Source organism: Penicillium mononematosum (assembly GCF_028829835.1).
Source record: "Penicillium mononematosum strain IBT 11891 chromosome Unknown utg000002l:1.0-8112719.0:1.0-8118358.0, whole genome shotgun sequence".
Classification (NCBI taxonomy): Eukaryota; Fungi; Ascomycota; class Eurotiomycetes; order Eurotiales; family Aspergillaceae; genus Penicillium; species Penicillium mononematosum.
Genome location: NW_026643272.1, coordinates 4,419,612 through 4,436,313, shown reverse-complemented (window position 1 = coordinate 4,436,313; position 16,702 = coordinate 4,419,612). Strand labels below are relative to the sequence as shown.

Sequence of the window (16,702 nt, the reverse complement as noted above, 5' to 3'; positions counted from 1 at the left end):
TCGAAACCGCCCTCTTTTTTTCCCGAGCCATACACTCTTTGAGTACCGCATCTCCATACACTCACACCACCGACCAAATGCCTAAACGCAAGCTCGACGAAGTCAGCGGCCCCCCGCGGTCCAGCGACACCCGCAAAATGTCCATTCACGGCACCCGATTGACGCAAATGTTCGAGAACGGTGTATTAATGATAATGCGAGGTCTCAAGACATCACGTGGCTTTGAGCGACAAAAGCTTAGTCGGCGAGAGAAGACAGCGAAGGCGCAAAAAGACGATAAGGCGTTGGCGCGACTAAAGGAAGAAATCGAGACTTTGAAAGTATGTAGCTATTGTTACTCTAGACATCCAGATGGCTTTGATGAGAGCCCTCACGCAAGAACTCCATCACTAATACTTTATCTCTCAGGGTCTCGATTACCATGTCACAGCCGAGCGATACCTATTCAAGCAACTTATCAGGACGAAGCGGATTGCAGAGACGCGGACGTTCGGGGAGTTCCAGGCAGTCAAGAAAGTCTCGCAGGATGGACCGAAGAGTACAGCCGAAGCCAATATCCTGGCGCGACTATTCAAATCGACTCCTGTACAGAAAGAAATACCCGGCATCATGGCCGGCATTCGGAAACTACTGAGAGTCGACGAGGCGCCGGCTAGCAAGGCTAAAAAAGAGGATGACAAGAAGGATGCGCCAACGAAGGATTCAGGAAAAGAAAACAGCGGATCCGAGTCTGAATCAGAGACAGCGACGACAAAACCCAGGCGCGGCGAGCAGGTCTCCCGCTCCACGAACGACATGGACATCTCCGACTCAGACGAATCCGGAGACAAGGACCTCTCACAATTCGACTCGCGACTTGGACCGGGCTCGGACTCTGAAGCTGATTCGGAATCTGGCGACGAGGAGGACCCCGCCGCAGACGATATCTCCGATTCTATCTCCCGTTCCCCCTCACCCTCATTCTCCGCCGCGGACTCCCCGCCGCCCAAGAAAGTAAAGGCAGCCAAGGGCTCTGCTGCAGCAGTGAATAGCACGACATTCCTGCCGTCTCTAATGCACGGCGGTTACTGGTCTGGCTCGGAGGAAGCCACTGATGATGAGGATTCTGGTGCGAAGCCTGTTCGCAAGAACCGCATGGGTCAGCAGGCCCGTCGGGCTTTGTGGGAGAAGAAATTCGGAGCGAGTGCAAACCACGTCAAGAAGGAGCAGATGGCTGCGAAGTATGGTGGCAGGGATAATGGATGGGATACGAAGCGCGGTGCAACTGACGGTGCGAGGGGTGGGAGAGGAGGCAGAGGGGGCAGGCGTGGTGGCTTTGGTGGTGGATCTGCACGGCCTCAGAACAGAGATGGCCCTGGCCCTACTGGTCCTCACTCTGGGGAGCGGCCCGGTAAGCCTAAAGGTCCGCCCAAGGACGAGGGCCCATTGCATCCCTCTTGGGAGGCAAAGCGGAAGGCCAAGGAGCAGACGACAGCTGCTTTCGCTGGAAAGAAGGTTACATTCGATTAAGGCTATGGACACTATGTATATTTATCAACAATGTTCGAAGTATGATCACAAGCAAACGAGCAGATGTTAAGATTTCCCCATGTGCAAACGACCTGAAAGTCATTCAACACAGACAAAGTAAAGGATTGATTGCGATAATAAATTGTTATATTGGGAATAAGCTGTATACAATTTCCGAGAGTTCCACCACCCAGGCGCAGTAAAAAGCAGTGGGAAAAAAACAGTCGCAAGATGGTATACAAGAAAAAAGAAAATCAAAGTTATAAGACCTAACCCAGTTGTATGGACGAGTCGCTGCTTAAGAACAAAGCACGATGGAAAAAAATCCATCACGAATCCCTCATGAAGTTCAGCCAGTGAGGGGGGTCAGAGCTGCCACCTGGCGGCTTTATTTCAGAACCGGGTAAACCATTAGGTTGAGCCTGAGAATCTGGCTCGAAGCAAGGGATAGCAGTGAACTCGCCCAACTCTTGTGGAAAATTGGAAACGAAATGATCGAAGCCAAAGTGTGGCACATGTGAGAGGGACTGGTGGGAAATGGAGAAAGTATCGGGGAATGGAACTTCTTCGCCCTCTGGAATGCTTTGATCAGGTGCAGCGGGTGTTGGAGCAGCACCACCCACTCCAATCATTGCCGCAGAAGGAGGCGTCAGGGCCATGCCATGAAGAAGAGTAGAAGGACCTGCCATAGTGGAGGTTTGAGAAGGTACGCTTTGTGGAACATTTGGCTCACTTGAAGCATAATTTCCCTGTGGTTGCCACGCGAGCGTGGACGGCGAGATAGGTCCTGCTTTCCAAAGCATTTCCCAGTTTTTGAACCGGTCATACGCGGATTCGACGGCACCTCCGCTGCTCATATCCGGTTGTGTCTCGCTCCATGCTTCGAGGCGGCGAATGGCACGTTCAAGCGCCTCTATGACACTAACAGCTGAACGGGCCGACCCAACACCCATAGACATGGCCTTGATTAGGGAAATTCCCTGTTCAAGAGCAGCGCCAAGTCTTTCAGTTCGTTTGGTCAGGCCCTGGGCCAAAATGACTAGCAAAGCTGCACGGCATGAACTAAATTCAGTAAACGAGGCTCGTGCGAGACCGGTCTCGTCACGGAGCAAGCGGCACAAATCGATGATTTCCAGAGCCGCTTCCACGCAATCTGTGACAAGAGTCGCACGATTCTTCGACAGACCGGACAAACCGGAAGACCCCTTGTACGGCGGACCTTGAGAAGTGGTCGGGTAGATGCCTTTGATATTACTGAAAAGGAAAGGACGTCCAATGAAGATTCGAGTTAGACAGTAGTCTAGCTTGAGATGGACATTAGACCTGAAAAGCGGCCCTGCGGGATTCAGATCACGGCAGGTAACTTCCTCTGGCAGAGTCGACCACCAATCAACGAGATTTTTCCGGCAACTCAGTAATCGTTCAAGACAGTCCTGCTGTTGATCTTTGCGGTATTTTCGCAATGAGGTGATTTCATTTGAAACCTCCCCAAGCTTCAAAGTCAATGTAATGAGTGTTACCATGTTTTTATGGTTTGAGATTTGATTGACGGGCATTAATCCAGGGAAATCGACCGGCAGAGGACCATCAACGTCGGGGTCCGACAACGACGGTGGTCTGCCGTGGAGAATGCTTATACGCTTTTCGATAGTAAAAGCTGTCCAGAAAACCCGATTCCGCACCTCGATCATGCGCGGAGACAGGCCTTCGCCGTGATACCTCCGATGCATCCCATTTTGAATGGCCAACTTGAGTGCCAGGCCAAAATATGTATAACATAACCCTGAAGTATCCAATGGAAGCAAATATGTCCCAATAAGTAGACAGGCCTGCACACTTCGAACGGAAGCAGTGGCGATGATGTCTGGTAAGAGCCTCGAGGCAAATTGGTAGAATGTGAGTCCGACCTCATCCTCCGAAAAGTGGTGATCCTGATTTGCTGTAGAACCCGAGGGCAAGCAATTCACAGGTGTGGATGACTCCATATATGCGAATTGAGTGCCCACGGCCAGTACCATAAGGATGCAGCACACTGCGGCTGCATCGTCAAATGACAGACTTTCAGGGTCAGTGTAGCAGACGCCCAATTTCTCGAGTAAATAGTCTTCCTCAATGTAAAAGTTATTGGTCTGTGCGTACTTGAAGAAGATTTGGACAAGAAAATCGGCAACATAGCGCGGCGGTAGGCATGTAATTGACGCAGATACCTGGGGTGACGCCGACTGGAGTTGTGTACTTCGCCATCGTTCTTCAAAAGGCTCAACTTCGGAAGTGGCCTGCAGGCTCGGGTTTAGCATGAGTGGCTTCGCTCACCGACAATTCACGGGAACCTACCTCGGGGGCTGCAGTCTTCATCCATTCATCGATCTTCTTCCGGATCTTCATAGTGAAATTCAAGTATGAGAATTCACCGGAATATTCTGACAAAAAGTGTCAATCAAGAAATTCCCATATACGGTCTCCGGAGTTCAACATACGGGTAGTGTTATCGGGCATGGCCTTGATTGTAAAATCCTCCTCGTCAATGGCAAGATCCTCCAGTTCATTTGGGTCTTCCCGGGTAGAGATCGCATCCGACTCAGAATCGCGGTGTTTGGTCTTCAGATCCTCTGCAGCTTGGCGCAGAGACTGAATATCGAAAGTGATGTTGGGTACATAATGCGATAGGAGACGTTCCATCAGGCGCACCCGTTCTGCCTCGGCGATATCATTTCGACTCTGGGCGGCTGCTCGGTCCAAAAGTCTGATACAGGTGTTGCGCCGTTAGCAGACTTGATGGTAATAAAAATATGGTTTATGCGGTCAACATACGAGACAGAGGTCGACCGTGTCTTCTCATTGGGGTCAATGTGAGTAAAATTGCACTGGCGGCGGTATCGCAGACATCTTCGACACGGCACACCTCCTTCGCATTTCTCTTTCACCCGGCGACAACCATCGCACCTGCGCGGAAAGGACTATGTTAGAGGATTCGATTTATTTGACACACTAGGGCGATAGCATACGCTCGGACAGCTCGCTTGCGGTTTTCTTCGGCCACGCGAGGACGTTTTTGCTGGGTGGGCGTCGGGGTCGAGTCGTCCATTACCGTGACAGCGGATCAGGGCATGGTCTAAAGGAAGGAGAAAGATCAAGAGATTGCGAACCAAGTGATATATGTAAAGATATGCAAAAGATAACAGTCAGAGTAATGTCCAGGGTTGGAAAATGGCCATGTGAGGAGAAAAAGGGAAGCTAATCGATAAAGGCACGTCCCCGCATCATCCGGGTCTCATTTTGCCTCCGCTCATCGGTCTGTGCCTTTTGGGGGGGCGGGACTGGGGCTATTTGGTGATCTTCCATGTCAACGATGCTTTTTTTCCCCCTTTTCTTTTCTTTTTTCATATTTATGGCTTAGTTATATTAATATAGTTCTAACCTATTATAGCTTAGAAATCCCCAGCAGATTATCTAGGTAACTTGGTCTAGTCCCTGGGCGCCGATGCCGGATTGATAATACTATGCGAAAATATATACACCACAACACTGAAGGGGGTAACTCAATAGCTCCGCCAGGTTGGGAGTACTTAACTTCCAGCATTCTATCTAAACATCTAGATAGTACCTAGGTACTTGTAGGATACATCGCTTACCTCGTTCAATCGCCTCGATTACCTCGTATCACATGTATGATTATGTCGCCTACGCGTATATAAAATCGTTTGTGACCAAATTAATTCTATCCTCGTCGCCTTTCTTGAAATTGAACATTATGGCATCTGGTAGGACCGTCAGAGATCTATTCCCAGCTCTCGTCGTGGGATTAGACAGAGAAACAAGTGGGGTGCCATCCGTTCATAACTCCGATGCTTCTTCTTTCCATTCGAGTCAAAGTCCGACCCTTGTAAAGAAGCAGACATTACCAGCAAAGTATAGTGCTGATGTTCACGCACCTACGCCTGTAAGTTCAGATCCTCAGTATTCTGTCAAACCGCTAACGTCCCTTTCCTCAAGATTCGTTTCCATATCCTTTACTCTCCATTCATTTCTCCTTTCACTTTATTCCTCCGCAGGGGTGGTTGGGCCTCTTATTTGGCCTGCTCCTTGGGCTTTCTTCCTTTGTTCATTTGACTTGCAGAATGAAACCGTGTGTTACAATGCAAACAGCCCTAGACGGGCCTGGATATGCAACCAACCATCTAATACTAGAGCTAACTTCCATTGAATGCCATGGCCCAATTGCCCCTGATTTATCAGTGTCTCATCTCTTCTCAGCAAACACGCCGCCAGAGGATTGTTCACATACAAACCATGTACCTAGGTAGGTAACGTTTGGTGATTAAAGTAAACGAGAAGTTTGCCAGGCAAGTATACTTGGCGAGAACAACACTTCTGCTCAAATATAAAAACCTTGCGTTTCCCCTTCCATAAACTTTTTCTTTTCTCCCTCAAACCTCAACCCTGAACTTCAATCAATTTGGTGGGTGCCTTCCGCCACTTCCTAGTGCCAACAATCCATACTAACCTTCACTTCTCTATAGCAACAATAGTACCTCCGCTAGACGATCTTGGCCCTATACCTCTTTCACTGAGGGCCTACTAGGCAGATTCCTAGGTCCGTGGTGGAATCATGATCTATTATATGATTGTGGACACATGCACTGAGTGCATCGATCTACTCGCACAGAAAAGGTGTCAAGCATCACTACCTGCGCTAGAAGCCTTGGACAACTTGCTATCTAGATTTATGGATCTAACACAGGTAGCGAGGCCTGACACATTTTCCGTGCGAGTAGGTCGATACATTCTGTACACGTGTCCACAATCATATAGGTACGATGTTGAACTAGACTGGCGTGTGGACGAACGGGCCCTGCGAGTACACAACGGACAGAGTGAGAAACGCTAGCAGGCTGCATTGGGCCCAATCATTGGCCATGAGGCACCTTCCGTTACAGCTTGCGATATTTGTGATGACGGTCAGGGGTTATTCTCCTCTTGCTATGTTCAATGCCGCCTGTTGACGTTTCTTTACTATGTCCATTGTGTAATCATAGACCTCTTCGTCCACATGCCAGTGTAGTTCGCCATGCCCTAGCACCATTTCCGCCATTTGCCAGGCCGGGTCCCTTCGCGCGGCACCTTCGGAGATCAGCTGGCCTTTCTCGCTACGCCCCTCATGGGGTATTCTTCTCTTGCCGTGTTATTTATTTTGCCGATATCATGATTATATTTCGCTGGCTGGAGTGCAACAAGCATGTCAATTTCGCTTCAAGTTCATTCTATCCTTGTGTATTCCACCCGTGCCAATTATATTTATATTTATCTTCCTTCATCTATACCTTGGCCTCTTCACTTCCCCTTCTTCGCAATCCAAGGGGTGTTGCTGGCCACCCCACCCCGAACGAGGTGCTGGATACAGATGATTCAAGTATGTGATTGTCACATTTACACTATTCCCTGCATGGCAACTGGACGAGTGATGACTTTTCAATGCGCCGCATGACTACTCCCAATGCTGGGGCGTCGGCCGCAGGACAAGTTGCCATTAGCAATGGCCAGTTTGCTATCGGAAACGGTATTTGGACGGCCTCGAGGTCAAGAGCTTTGACTTCAGATCTTATTACCTAGCCCTACAGGAAGGCTCATTGGCCCTGCAGGCACGCAGAGACCCTTGGAATGTGCTGTCCTGCGCCCGAACACACACAGCAAAGAACGGATGGGTATGCCAACACTCAAATGCAGCGGCTCAGACGATTAAGCCTTCATGATCCTTTCCCTTTGCCCAGTGAAACGCCTTGTGAAACAATGACACGCACAAACGCATTCATACGCTCCCAATATTTCGATGGCAAACGGTTAAATGACTTTGCTCTAACCATCACCGCCTCGAGTTATCGTCTCCGTTCTTTGACTATATTGATGCGCAAACCACGGAGTTTCCACATATCACTATTGTTTTGTGTGACAGGGAAAACAGACATCTGCTACCTTTCCAGCTCTCCACGATCTGGTGGATCCAAAGCATGCAACCATGCATCGGTCACCTAGCCCGCCCAACGTCGGGCTAGTCAGGGCAAGCCTGTTGCAGACTGCGATGCCATTGCCTGCGAATATGATCCGTTTTAAATGACATTGCTACGACGTGTGGATCGAGGATAGAGCTTGGACGGCCTAGTGCGTAATGGTCTTCAATCATGATTCTGATCTATGATAGCGTTTCTCGTTCTAAAATGTAAAAATAACAATAGATCTTTAGAACCCATCAACATGGGTACCAAGCCCCATCTCAACTCCAACATCAAGGACCTTCTTCCCAACAACAAGATCCATAAGCCCCATACCAACACATTTGTAGACAACGTTACAACCAGCAGGGACATTAACCGCCCCCTCCGCAATCTCCTCCTCCCCCCAAAAGATCCCCCATCTCAATCAACTGCTCCTCCCCAAGACCCGCAGTGATCAACTCCCCAGCCTCCTCCAGACAAGCCGACTTAGAATCAACATAAACCTTCCCACCACCAGAAAGCAGCGTCTCAGTATCAATCTCATGCATATTAGGCCTGTACGAGCCAATAAGCGAGATAAACCTCTGCTTAGGATTCGCCTGCAGCGCCTTAAACTCAAAATTCGGCACCGTAGCAGGCGTACAACTAAAGATAACATCCGCGACAGCGAGTTCTTCCCCAAGCCGCTGCTGATAATCGGCAACGCCCTCCTTAGCAAGCGTGATAAAGTCAACAGCGGGGTAAGTCGCACGCAGCTCAGAAACAACATCCCTCTCCATCTCCGCCAGCCTCTTCGCACCACGATTCACAAACGTCACCCGTCGGACTTGGTCCGGGTACAGCAGCAGCGCAAGACGCGCATGCCATTCTGCCTGCCGACCGCTGCCGAGAACAAGCACGTTGTCCTTGCGCAGGGTCGTGCAGCGCACGAAGAGGGTCATTGTTGCTAGCCCGGTGCGGAAGGCTGTTACTTCTGCTGCGGCGAGGAGGCCCTGGAGACGGCCTTCTGGGTTGAAGATGTTGATTACGCCTTGGATTCCGGTTTGACTGGCTGTTACCACTTTTATGCCGGTGGATACGGTGTCCGAAACCGGCATGAAGAGGGATGTGTTGTCATCGCTTGTGCTGAGGACTGTGCGGAGGGGTTGGTGGATTTTTTTGGCGGATGCTGGGGTTGAGGGCTTTGATTCCTGGGTTATGCTGATTAGAGCATTGCCAAGTGCTGAGATGAAGCCGTGGCATTGGGCTTGTGTTAGACTGCGGAAGATTTTGGAGACGTCTGGCTCAGAGAGGATATGCATTTTGCTTGAGAGTTTGATTGTCTTGTGAGATGCTTCGAGTCCAGTTTTCTAAAGTTTACTTTATGTAAAAGATAAGTGAGAGGCTTTCCGAGATGATGAGTCGAATATACGGGGGAGGTCATCGGGTAGACCTTCCGACATATAGTGGCCTCGTGAGGGGCAAGTCGTTCCGGTGGGACTACCTGGGGACATTCCAAATGATCTCACCTCGATCATGCCGGTTGGACAGTATGAGATTATCTTTCTGGTCTGGTTTCTTAATTCCAATCTTACGACTAAAAATTAACCAAGAATACAAGAATACAGTCACTTAGTTTTCAAAAGTTTGATTTCATTGATCATCATCAGAATGGACTTCCAAGGTTCTCATAAAGCAGTAGCAACGCCACGAAGAATGCACCCAGCTATACGCAAATAAAAATGCAACAAAAACAAATAGCGAAAGAGCCCGTGGGCTGCTAAGTAAAGACAGAACGATCTAAAGTAGCCTCCGGAAGTCGAAAAGGAAAATCAGGAATGATTCAGGTATCACTTGCTGCGGCTGAAAACATTGCCAATGCGACGCTTCAACTCGGCGATCATTGCGATCTGAGAGTCCTTAGTACGGCCAACAGCCTCGGTGTTCTCCACGGCGCGACGGAGCAGGAAGCCCATGCATTCCTGAACGGAGCCCCAGGTCAACAGCTTGAAGACGTTGGGGGCATCCATGGGGGTAGCGCCAACACTGTTCTCGGCACTCTCGAATCCTTGAAGCAATTCACAGCTAACCTCGTCGGCCATACCCTGGAGTTGAGCGTAGCTAAGATCGACGCCGTAGTCCTCGCCGCGGGTAGCCTGTTCCATGCGCAGAGCATGAGCCTTGCGAACAGACTCACGGTTGTGAGTAGCGATGATGACATTGACGGGAGGGAGTTCGGCGGGGGTATCCTTAGAGGGAGCCTGGAGCATGGAGTTGTACTTGCGAGTGAGCAGGGACTCGACAACTTGGTCGTAGCACTGGTCGGTCTCCTCCTTCTCAGCCCAGATGATGTGGCGGGGCTCAGTCTTCATGTAGGCACCGCGAACAAGCTTGACACCAAGAGTGTATCCCTCAGCACGAGCAGTCTCAAGGTGGCGAGCGAGAGTGGCAGGAGTAGAGCGCAGGTAGGCTTGGTAAGTTCCGTAGAAGATGGCACGGCCGGGGGTCTGCGAGTTGCAGTATTTCTGATACTTCATGATCCAGGCCTCAATGCCAGGCTGCACGGCCTGCTCTTCGGCGTCGACCAACAGGCGGACACCACGGGAGATGGCGAGATCACAGACCTTCAGGATAGAGTTGTCCATGAATTCGGTGGGCATACTCTGCGATTGCAACAGGCGAAGGGCGTCGGTGCCCATTCCAGTAAATTTCAAAGCGACAAAGTCGCCGGGTTGAGCCATGTCAACTGTCTGGAGTGTGCCATCCATCCACATCTGAATCTCAGCCAGAGCAGCCTTCTCGTCTCGCGTGGCATCCGAATTCTCGCCGACAAGGACCTCTCGGGCATATCCCAGAAGTACACCACGGCATCCGAGAGCTTTGATTTGGTTGATCGAATTTTGGACTTCGAGTTTATTCTCACCGGCGTTAAATTGTTTATAGATGGTGTGCTTGACAAGCATGTTCAGCAATGGGTTCTTGGAGACATCCCAGAACGCATTGCGCGGGTGGGCCAGCAAAGACAGGGTATAGATGCATGGCTTGAGAAGTAGAGTTGATGAGGAAACAGACAGAACCAGCAAGGAGCGGATAACAGATGACAACGGCAGCTTAGCCAAAGGTGCTGCCAGTGCCTTGCGCGGTAGCGGAGGCGGGGCTTTTGTTTGTGGTTGCCATGCGTTTGTAGCTGAAACGGAGGCGACTGAAGATCGAGAGTTACTGGTGCCGCTGACCAGTCTGGTGGTTTGGGCGGCGGCCTTGAGGGGCACACGCACAGAAGGTGCAGCCTTCATGGCTGTCAGTTAAGTCGTAGTGTGTGAGATGATTACTAGGAAAGGGAAGGCAAGGACGTAGTTTTGAAGTGAGTGAAGGGTGAAGACTTAGAATAAATGGAAGAAACGGAAGAGCCACGGTTGGAGACGACCTTTTAGATATTGCGATTAAATTGGTGGAACTCATTGGGTAAGAAGTAAAAGAGCCGGTGGCAACCGCCAGGCACCGGTACGGTCAGCAGGCCCATCTTAACGGGCCGGGAGGGCATGGCAGTTTTTATGTGTTACGATCCACGGATTGGCATTGCTATTATTCATGTCATCTGGGAACTATAGATTTTAGGATCATATAAAATGATAATGGCACGAAGAACTATTAAGGTATGATTGAGTCAAGGGAAGGGAGATCATGTCTGAGCCTGAATGACGCTTTGATATTCGCCTCTTTACCCTGGTAATGTGCAGCCAACAGGAGGTTCGCATATTCTTCATCCCGAACGGTTCACGGGCCGGTTTGATATTTGGCTGTGGGCCACTGATAAGCGATAAGCAGAACCGGGCCGGTGTTTCTGCACGCGTGACCTACCTCTGGCTACTTTCGGTTTAGTCCCAGAACGTTCTGGTATGCTCCAATCCCCGAGGCCCTTACTCCGCAGATACATTCATATTTGATTTTATTTGTGATTTTATTCAGTCACCTGGGCACAGGTCCGCCTACCTTACCCCGGTTTCTTCCCCAGACACATTCCACGTGATCGCAGTGGCAAAGCGGGAGGCAAAGGTTTAAAAGTCAATTTGACCTGCACACCAATCACAAACAATGTGGTTACCCGGAAACGTTGGAAGCGTTCCAAGGTTGGACTAAGTAAAAGAACGCCGCTAGAAGCTTGTTGGAATATTTCCAAGGTTATCAAGTCGCAACCTTATGTGTCAAGGGTAAGATAAGAGAATCCTATAAAGGTATAAACACGATAAGACAGGCGTCAGCGAGATTAAGCTAGGACTAAAAGGCGATGTGGGCGCCAATCATCTCAAAAAGCTCAATCACAGCCCCCACAATAGCACAGTCTTCTAGATCTTTTTTGGACGTTGGCATACGCTTTCACAGTCCTTGATAGATACTCCGTACATGGACTCTAAATGACCAATTGACGCAGGAAACTCATTTCCCTCCCTGGGCGTTTTAATTATCGTCCTCCGAGGGATTTCTCCAATTGGAGCACACTATCATGGCGTGTATTGTTATCTCATCTTCAGAGCTATCTGAAAAGATAACACCTTGGTGCTACGGAGCACGGAGTAGATGTTGTATAATAAGAATGCGTCTTTCGTCGAATATTTAAGTTGTTTTACAGGCTTCGGCGCTGCCTAGAAATTTCCGCCGCGTTGCTGTTCTTCTTTTTCTGTCTCCTGAGTTGTGCTGTATATTAGCCAATCTTCCTATTTTTCTGACTTCGTGCATCATGAAGGACTCGTCTAAGAGTCTCGAGGTGGGGGACCGGCCCGAGTCCCCATATGATGATCCAAAAGCCATACAGGGAGAGATCACAGGTGTTCACAACTCAAAGACTCAGCGAGGTTTGAGCTCGCGACATGTTCAATTCTTGGCTCTGGGTGGTTGTATCGGAACTGGCCTTTTTGTGGGCAGTGGTCAAGCGCTGTCGACGGTTGGTCCTGGTAGGAAGCAGCTTGAGAAACATAAACTTGATATGGGGCTAATATGTGATAGCTCCTTTGCTCATGGGTTATATTGTCATGTCAAGTATCGTATACTTTGTCATGAACATGCTCGGTGAAATGACCACCTATCTCCCGGTCCAGGGTGTTTCTGTGCCGTATTTGATCACTCGATTTACGGAGCCCAGTCTTGGATTTGCTATTGGTATGTCTAACCCGTCTTTGTAGATTCAATAACACCGATGCTGATTGAAATACCACCAGGATACAATTACTGGTGATTAGCACTTATGTCAAGGTTCGAGTAGTTCAAACTAATAAATCCCACTGTCTAGGTATTCATTTTCAATGTTGCTAGCAACAGAAGTCACCGCATCTGGCCTTGTCATCGAGTATTGGCAGTCACCAGTCAGCGTAGGTGTATGGATCGCAATCATTCTCGTCGGTGAGTACATAGTGTGCCAACAGTCCAGCGTTTATGATATCCTCTAATGCAATCACACTAGTCATTCTGCTTTTAAACATCGTCGCAGTCTCTTGGTTCGGCGAAGCCGAATTCTGGTTCGCATCACTCAAGATCCTCGCAATCCTGGGTCTAATCATCCTGGGCGTCATACTTTTCTTCGGCGGTGGTCCCAAGCATGACCGTCTGGGTTTCCGATACTGGGAGCACCCAGGTGCCTTCGTGGAGCCCTACTTGGTCCCGAATATCAACACAGGCCGCTTTCTGGCATTCTGGACCGCTATGATCAAGTCCGGATTCTCCTTCATTTTCTCTCCAGAGCTGATCACTGCTGCTGCCGGTGAGGCTGCCTCGCCACGCCGCAATATTCCCAAGGCAGCGAACCGGTTTATCTACCGTTTGTTCGCTTTTTACATCTTGGGCAGCTTGGTCATTGGTGTGACAGTCGCATACAACGATAAGAACCTCCTGCAGGGTGTTGCGAGCGGAGGTGCTGGTGCTGGCGCCAGTCCGTTCGTTGTCGGCATCCAGAATGCTGGTATTTCTGGATTGAACCACGTTATCAATGCTGCCATTCTTATATCTGCCTTCTCATCGGGTAATTCTTGGCTCTTTGCTGGGTCTCGCACACTTTACTCGCTGGCGGGTGAGGGCCAGGCTCCGAAACTTTTCCTTCGCTGCAACAAAAATGGCGTGCCGTACAATGCTGTTCTAATCACATGGGCAATTGGTTTACTCTCCTTCTTGAACCTATCTACTTCAGGTTCAACCGTGTTTTATTGGTTTACTAACATCACTACAATTGGAGGGTTCGTCGCTTGGGTCATCGTGGCAGTAGCATACTTGGTACGTTTAATTGTGTTTTTTTCTCTTCCTTTCGTGGATAGCCTTGCTAACAATATCTCCTTAGCGTTTCCGAAGCGCTTTAGACTTCCACGGACTGCTCAAGTCGCGGCCCTTCATTACTCCATTTCAGCCGTACGGCGCTTACTATGTTATGGGCTTCGTGTCACTTTTGGCTATTACCAACGGCTATACCATATTCTTCCCAGGTTCATTTACCGCCTCGGATTTCCTTGTTTCCTACATTGTCTTCGTGATCTTCTTCGTGTTGTACTTCGGCCATAAGTTCTATTACAAGACGCCATGGATGACCAAGGTGTCAGAGCTTGATATTTTCAGTGGCAAGGATGAGATTGACCGACTTGAAGAAGAGGAGATTGAACCGCACCCGCGCAACTGGCTAGAACGAGTGTGGTGGTGGATTGCATAGAATCTGTTTGGTCTGCTGTTATTTTGGAACGCTGGTATTTCACTGGTGTATTATACATACTATGCGATATACCGATCAAGGGAATTATAAGTTGTTGTACCTTGTACCCATGAAGTATACTCCTACATCTAGCGCCGATCAGTGGGGTCGATTGTTGATTCTCTGTTTGTCCTCTAAGCAACCCAATCTCCGCTATCGAGGCTATCTAGATTCGTGGGGAATGTCAATTGTCTATCCAGTATCTCTTGACTAATAAGAACTTGAATTTATCGAGAACATCAAGGCCCGGTGAAGAAAATGATTTCTAAAATGATTTCTCTTGGAAAGCGCTGATAGACGCCGGCCCGGTGGGATCCACCCGGGACAATAACCGGCCACTGCTGATTGGTTGACACATTCAGCCACTCCCATGCAGCTCTGAGCTTCTGACCGGTAGTAGCCGGCACTTTTGATCATTCTTCCCCGCGTCTACTTCTTCTCCAAATCTTCTCTTCTTCATTGCTTGGAAGTTGATTCACTGTCTTCATTTCAAACTATCATGATGTCCTCCATTATGCGCACCCGCGCGCCCATTTCGCGCCTTGCATGCCGCATTCCAAGCTCCAGCACTCGCTCCATGGGCACTTACGCCACTTTCAAGGTGCCCCAAATTAACAATGAACCTAACGTGAGTTCGGCATTAGAATTGAGCTGGTTTGATCATTTAGGCTAACTTTCGAATCTTAAGAAACACTACATTCCTGGCACTCCGGATCGCAAGGGTCTCGAGGAGGCTTTGGCAAAGTACAAGCAGCAAGGCCCTCTGAGCGTGCCTCTGGTAGTTGCGGGCAAGGAGGTAAGGATTATCAAGAAATTTTATATATACTGAAGCAGCAATTTCTAACATTTAATCACACAGCTCAAGGGATATGAAACCTTCACCCAGTCTAACCCCGCAACCCATGCTCCCGTGGCAACTTACTCCAACGCATCGAAGGCCGATGTTCAGTCCGCCATTGACTCGGCTCTCGCCGCTCGCAAGTCCTGGGCCGACACTCCTTTCGCCGAGCGTGCTAGCATTTTCCTCAAGGCCGCTGATCTGATTGCGACCAAGTACCGCTACGATATTATGGCCTTGACTATGCACGGACAGGGTAAGAACGCATGGCAAGCCGAGATTGATTCCGCCGCTGAGCTTTGCGACTTCTTCCGATTCGGTGTCAAGTATGCCGAAGAGCTGTACGCACAGCAGCCTGCTCACAACGCTGCCGGTGTGTGGAACCGTCTTGAGTACCGCCCTCTCGAGGGTTTCGTGTACGCGATCAGCCCCTTCAACTTCACCGCAATCGGCGGTAACTTAGCTGGTGCTCCCGCTTTGATGGGTAACGTCGTGATCTGGAAGCCCTCGCCTTCCGCTATTGCCTCCAACTGGCTCGTGCACCAGATCCTGCTTGAGGCCGGTCTGCCTAAGGACGTCATCCAGTTCGTTCCCGGTGACGCCGCGGAGGTGACCGAAACTGTCCTTGAGAGCCGCGATTTCTCCGCTCTGCACTTCACCGGAAGCACTGATGTCTTCCGCATGCTATACGGTAAGATCTCACAGGGCGTGGCTGACGGTAAGTACCGCAGCTACCCTCGCATTGTGGGTGAGACCGGTGGCAAGAACTTCCACTTGGTTCACAAGTCCGCAGATGTCCGTAACGCCGCGGTCCAGACCGTGCGTGGTGCTTTCGAGTTCCAGGGCCAGAAGTGCAGTGCCACCTCCCGTGCCTACATTGCCTCTTCGATCGCCGAGGACTTCACCCAGCAGGTCGTCGCTGAGGTGAAGAAGATCAACGTTGGCGAGCCATCTGAGTTCACCAACTTCTGCGGTCCCGTCATCCACGAGGCCTCATTCAACAAGCTGTCCGGTGTTATCGAGGAGGCCAAGAATGACCCCGAGCTTGAGTTGCTCGTCGGTGGAACCTACGACTCTTCGAAGGGATGGTACATCCAGCCTACGGTCTACCGCACATCGAACCCCGACCACCCTCTGCTTTCTCGCGAGCTTTTCGGTCCCGTCCTGGTCATTCACTCCTACAATGATGCCACCGATGCCGACTTTACCAAGATCTGTGACAAGATCGATTCCACCAGCACCTACGCTCTGACCGGCTCTATCTTTGCCCAGGATCGTGCGGCTGTCCAGCTCGCCGATGAGGCTCTCCGCAACGCCGCTGGCAATTTCTACATCAACTGCAAGAGCACCGGTGCCGTTGTCGGCCAGCAGCCCTTCGGTGGTGCCCGTGCTAGCGGTACCAACGACAAGGCCGGAAGTGCCAACCTGATGTCCCGTTTCGTCAGCTTGCGCTCCATTAAGGAGGAGTATGTTCCTACATACACCGTTGCGTATCCCAGCAACGCCAACTAATGGATAACGGTCCCCTATCCATAACCTTCAGGCTGATATTGCGTGCTTTCTGATCTCATTGGCGTCAATCTTGCATATCCCACCCCGGCGTTTTCTTTAAATTGTGTGTACGAATTTCCAATCTTCAAAATATGTATTTATTTATTTCAA

General features: G+C 49.9%; 7 protein-coding genes across 7 annotated transcripts; 4 read left to right on the top strand and 3 right to left on the bottom strand.

The window, feature by feature from the left end:
- Positions 1-77: 77 nt before the first annotated feature.
- On the top strand, positions 78-1,509 carry N7519_003474 (BUD22 family protein; the record flags this gene model as incomplete). Its single annotated transcript, XM_057290252.1, has 2 exons — positions 78-320; positions 409-1,509. The coding sequence occupies 2 exons, from the start codon at positions 78-80 to the stop codon at positions 1,507-1,509; spliced, it is 1,344 nt and encodes a 447-aa protein (XP_057151454.1).
- Positions 1,510-1,838: 329 nt separating this feature from the next.
- On the bottom strand, positions 1,839-4,594 carry N7519_003473 (Zn(II)2Cys6 transcription factor; the record flags this gene model as incomplete). The annotated part of the gene is made up of 5 exons (XM_057290251.1): positions 1,839-3,785; positions 3,844-3,929; positions 3,987-4,252; positions 4,321-4,452; positions 4,515-4,594. The coding sequence occupies 5 exons, from the start codon at positions 4,592-4,594 to the stop codon at positions 1,839-1,841; spliced, it is 2,511 nt and encodes an 836-aa protein (XP_057151453.1).
- A 2,387-nt stretch (positions 4,595-6,981) lies between these two features.
- On the top strand, positions 6,982-7,249 carry N7519_003472 (uncharacterized protein; the record flags this gene model as incomplete). The annotated part of the gene is made up of 2 exons (XM_057290250.1): positions 6,982-7,066; positions 7,128-7,249. 2 exons carry the CDS (start codon positions 6,982-6,984, stop codon positions 7,247-7,249), a joined length of 207 nt encoding a protein of 68 aa, XP_057151452.1.
- A 621-nt stretch (positions 7,250-7,870) lies between these two features.
- On the bottom strand, positions 7,871-8,800 carry N7519_003471 (putative proline utilization protein PrnX; the record flags this gene model as incomplete). Its single annotated transcript, XM_057290249.1, has 1 exon — positions 7,871-8,800. The coding sequence occupies one exon, from the start codon at positions 8,798-8,800 to the stop codon at positions 7,871-7,873; it is 930 nt and encodes a 309-aa protein (XP_057151451.1).
- Positions 8,801-9,328: 528 nt separating this feature from the next.
- On the bottom strand, positions 9,329-10,771 carry N7519_003470 (proline dehydrogenase family protein; the record flags this gene model as incomplete). The annotated part of the gene is made up of 1 exon (XM_057290248.1): positions 9,329-10,771. One exon carries the CDS (start codon positions 10,769-10,771, stop codon positions 9,329-9,331), a length of 1,443 nt encoding a protein of 480 aa, XP_057151450.1.
- A 1,412-nt stretch (positions 10,772-12,183) lies between these two features.
- N7519_003469 (uncharacterized protein) lies at positions 12,184-14,163 on the top strand (the record flags this gene model as incomplete). Its single annotated transcript, XM_057290247.1, has 5 exons — positions 12,184-12,427; positions 12,480-12,632; positions 12,786-12,872; positions 12,934-13,736; positions 13,801-14,163. Coding segments are annotated over 5 exons (1,650 nt in total), but the record flags the coding sequence as incomplete, so codon positions are not given.
- Positions 14,164-14,701: 538 nt separating this feature from the next.
- On the top strand, positions 14,702-16,552 carry prnC (delta-1-pyrroline-5-carboxylate dehydrogenase prnC; the record flags this gene model as incomplete). Its single annotated transcript, XM_057290246.1, has 3 exons — positions 14,702-14,830; positions 14,891-14,998; positions 15,062-16,552. 3 exons carry the CDS (start codon positions 14,702-14,704, stop codon positions 16,550-16,552), a joined length of 1,728 nt encoding a protein of 575 aa, XP_057151448.1.
- Between the last annotated feature and the right edge of the window lie 150 nt (positions 16,553-16,702).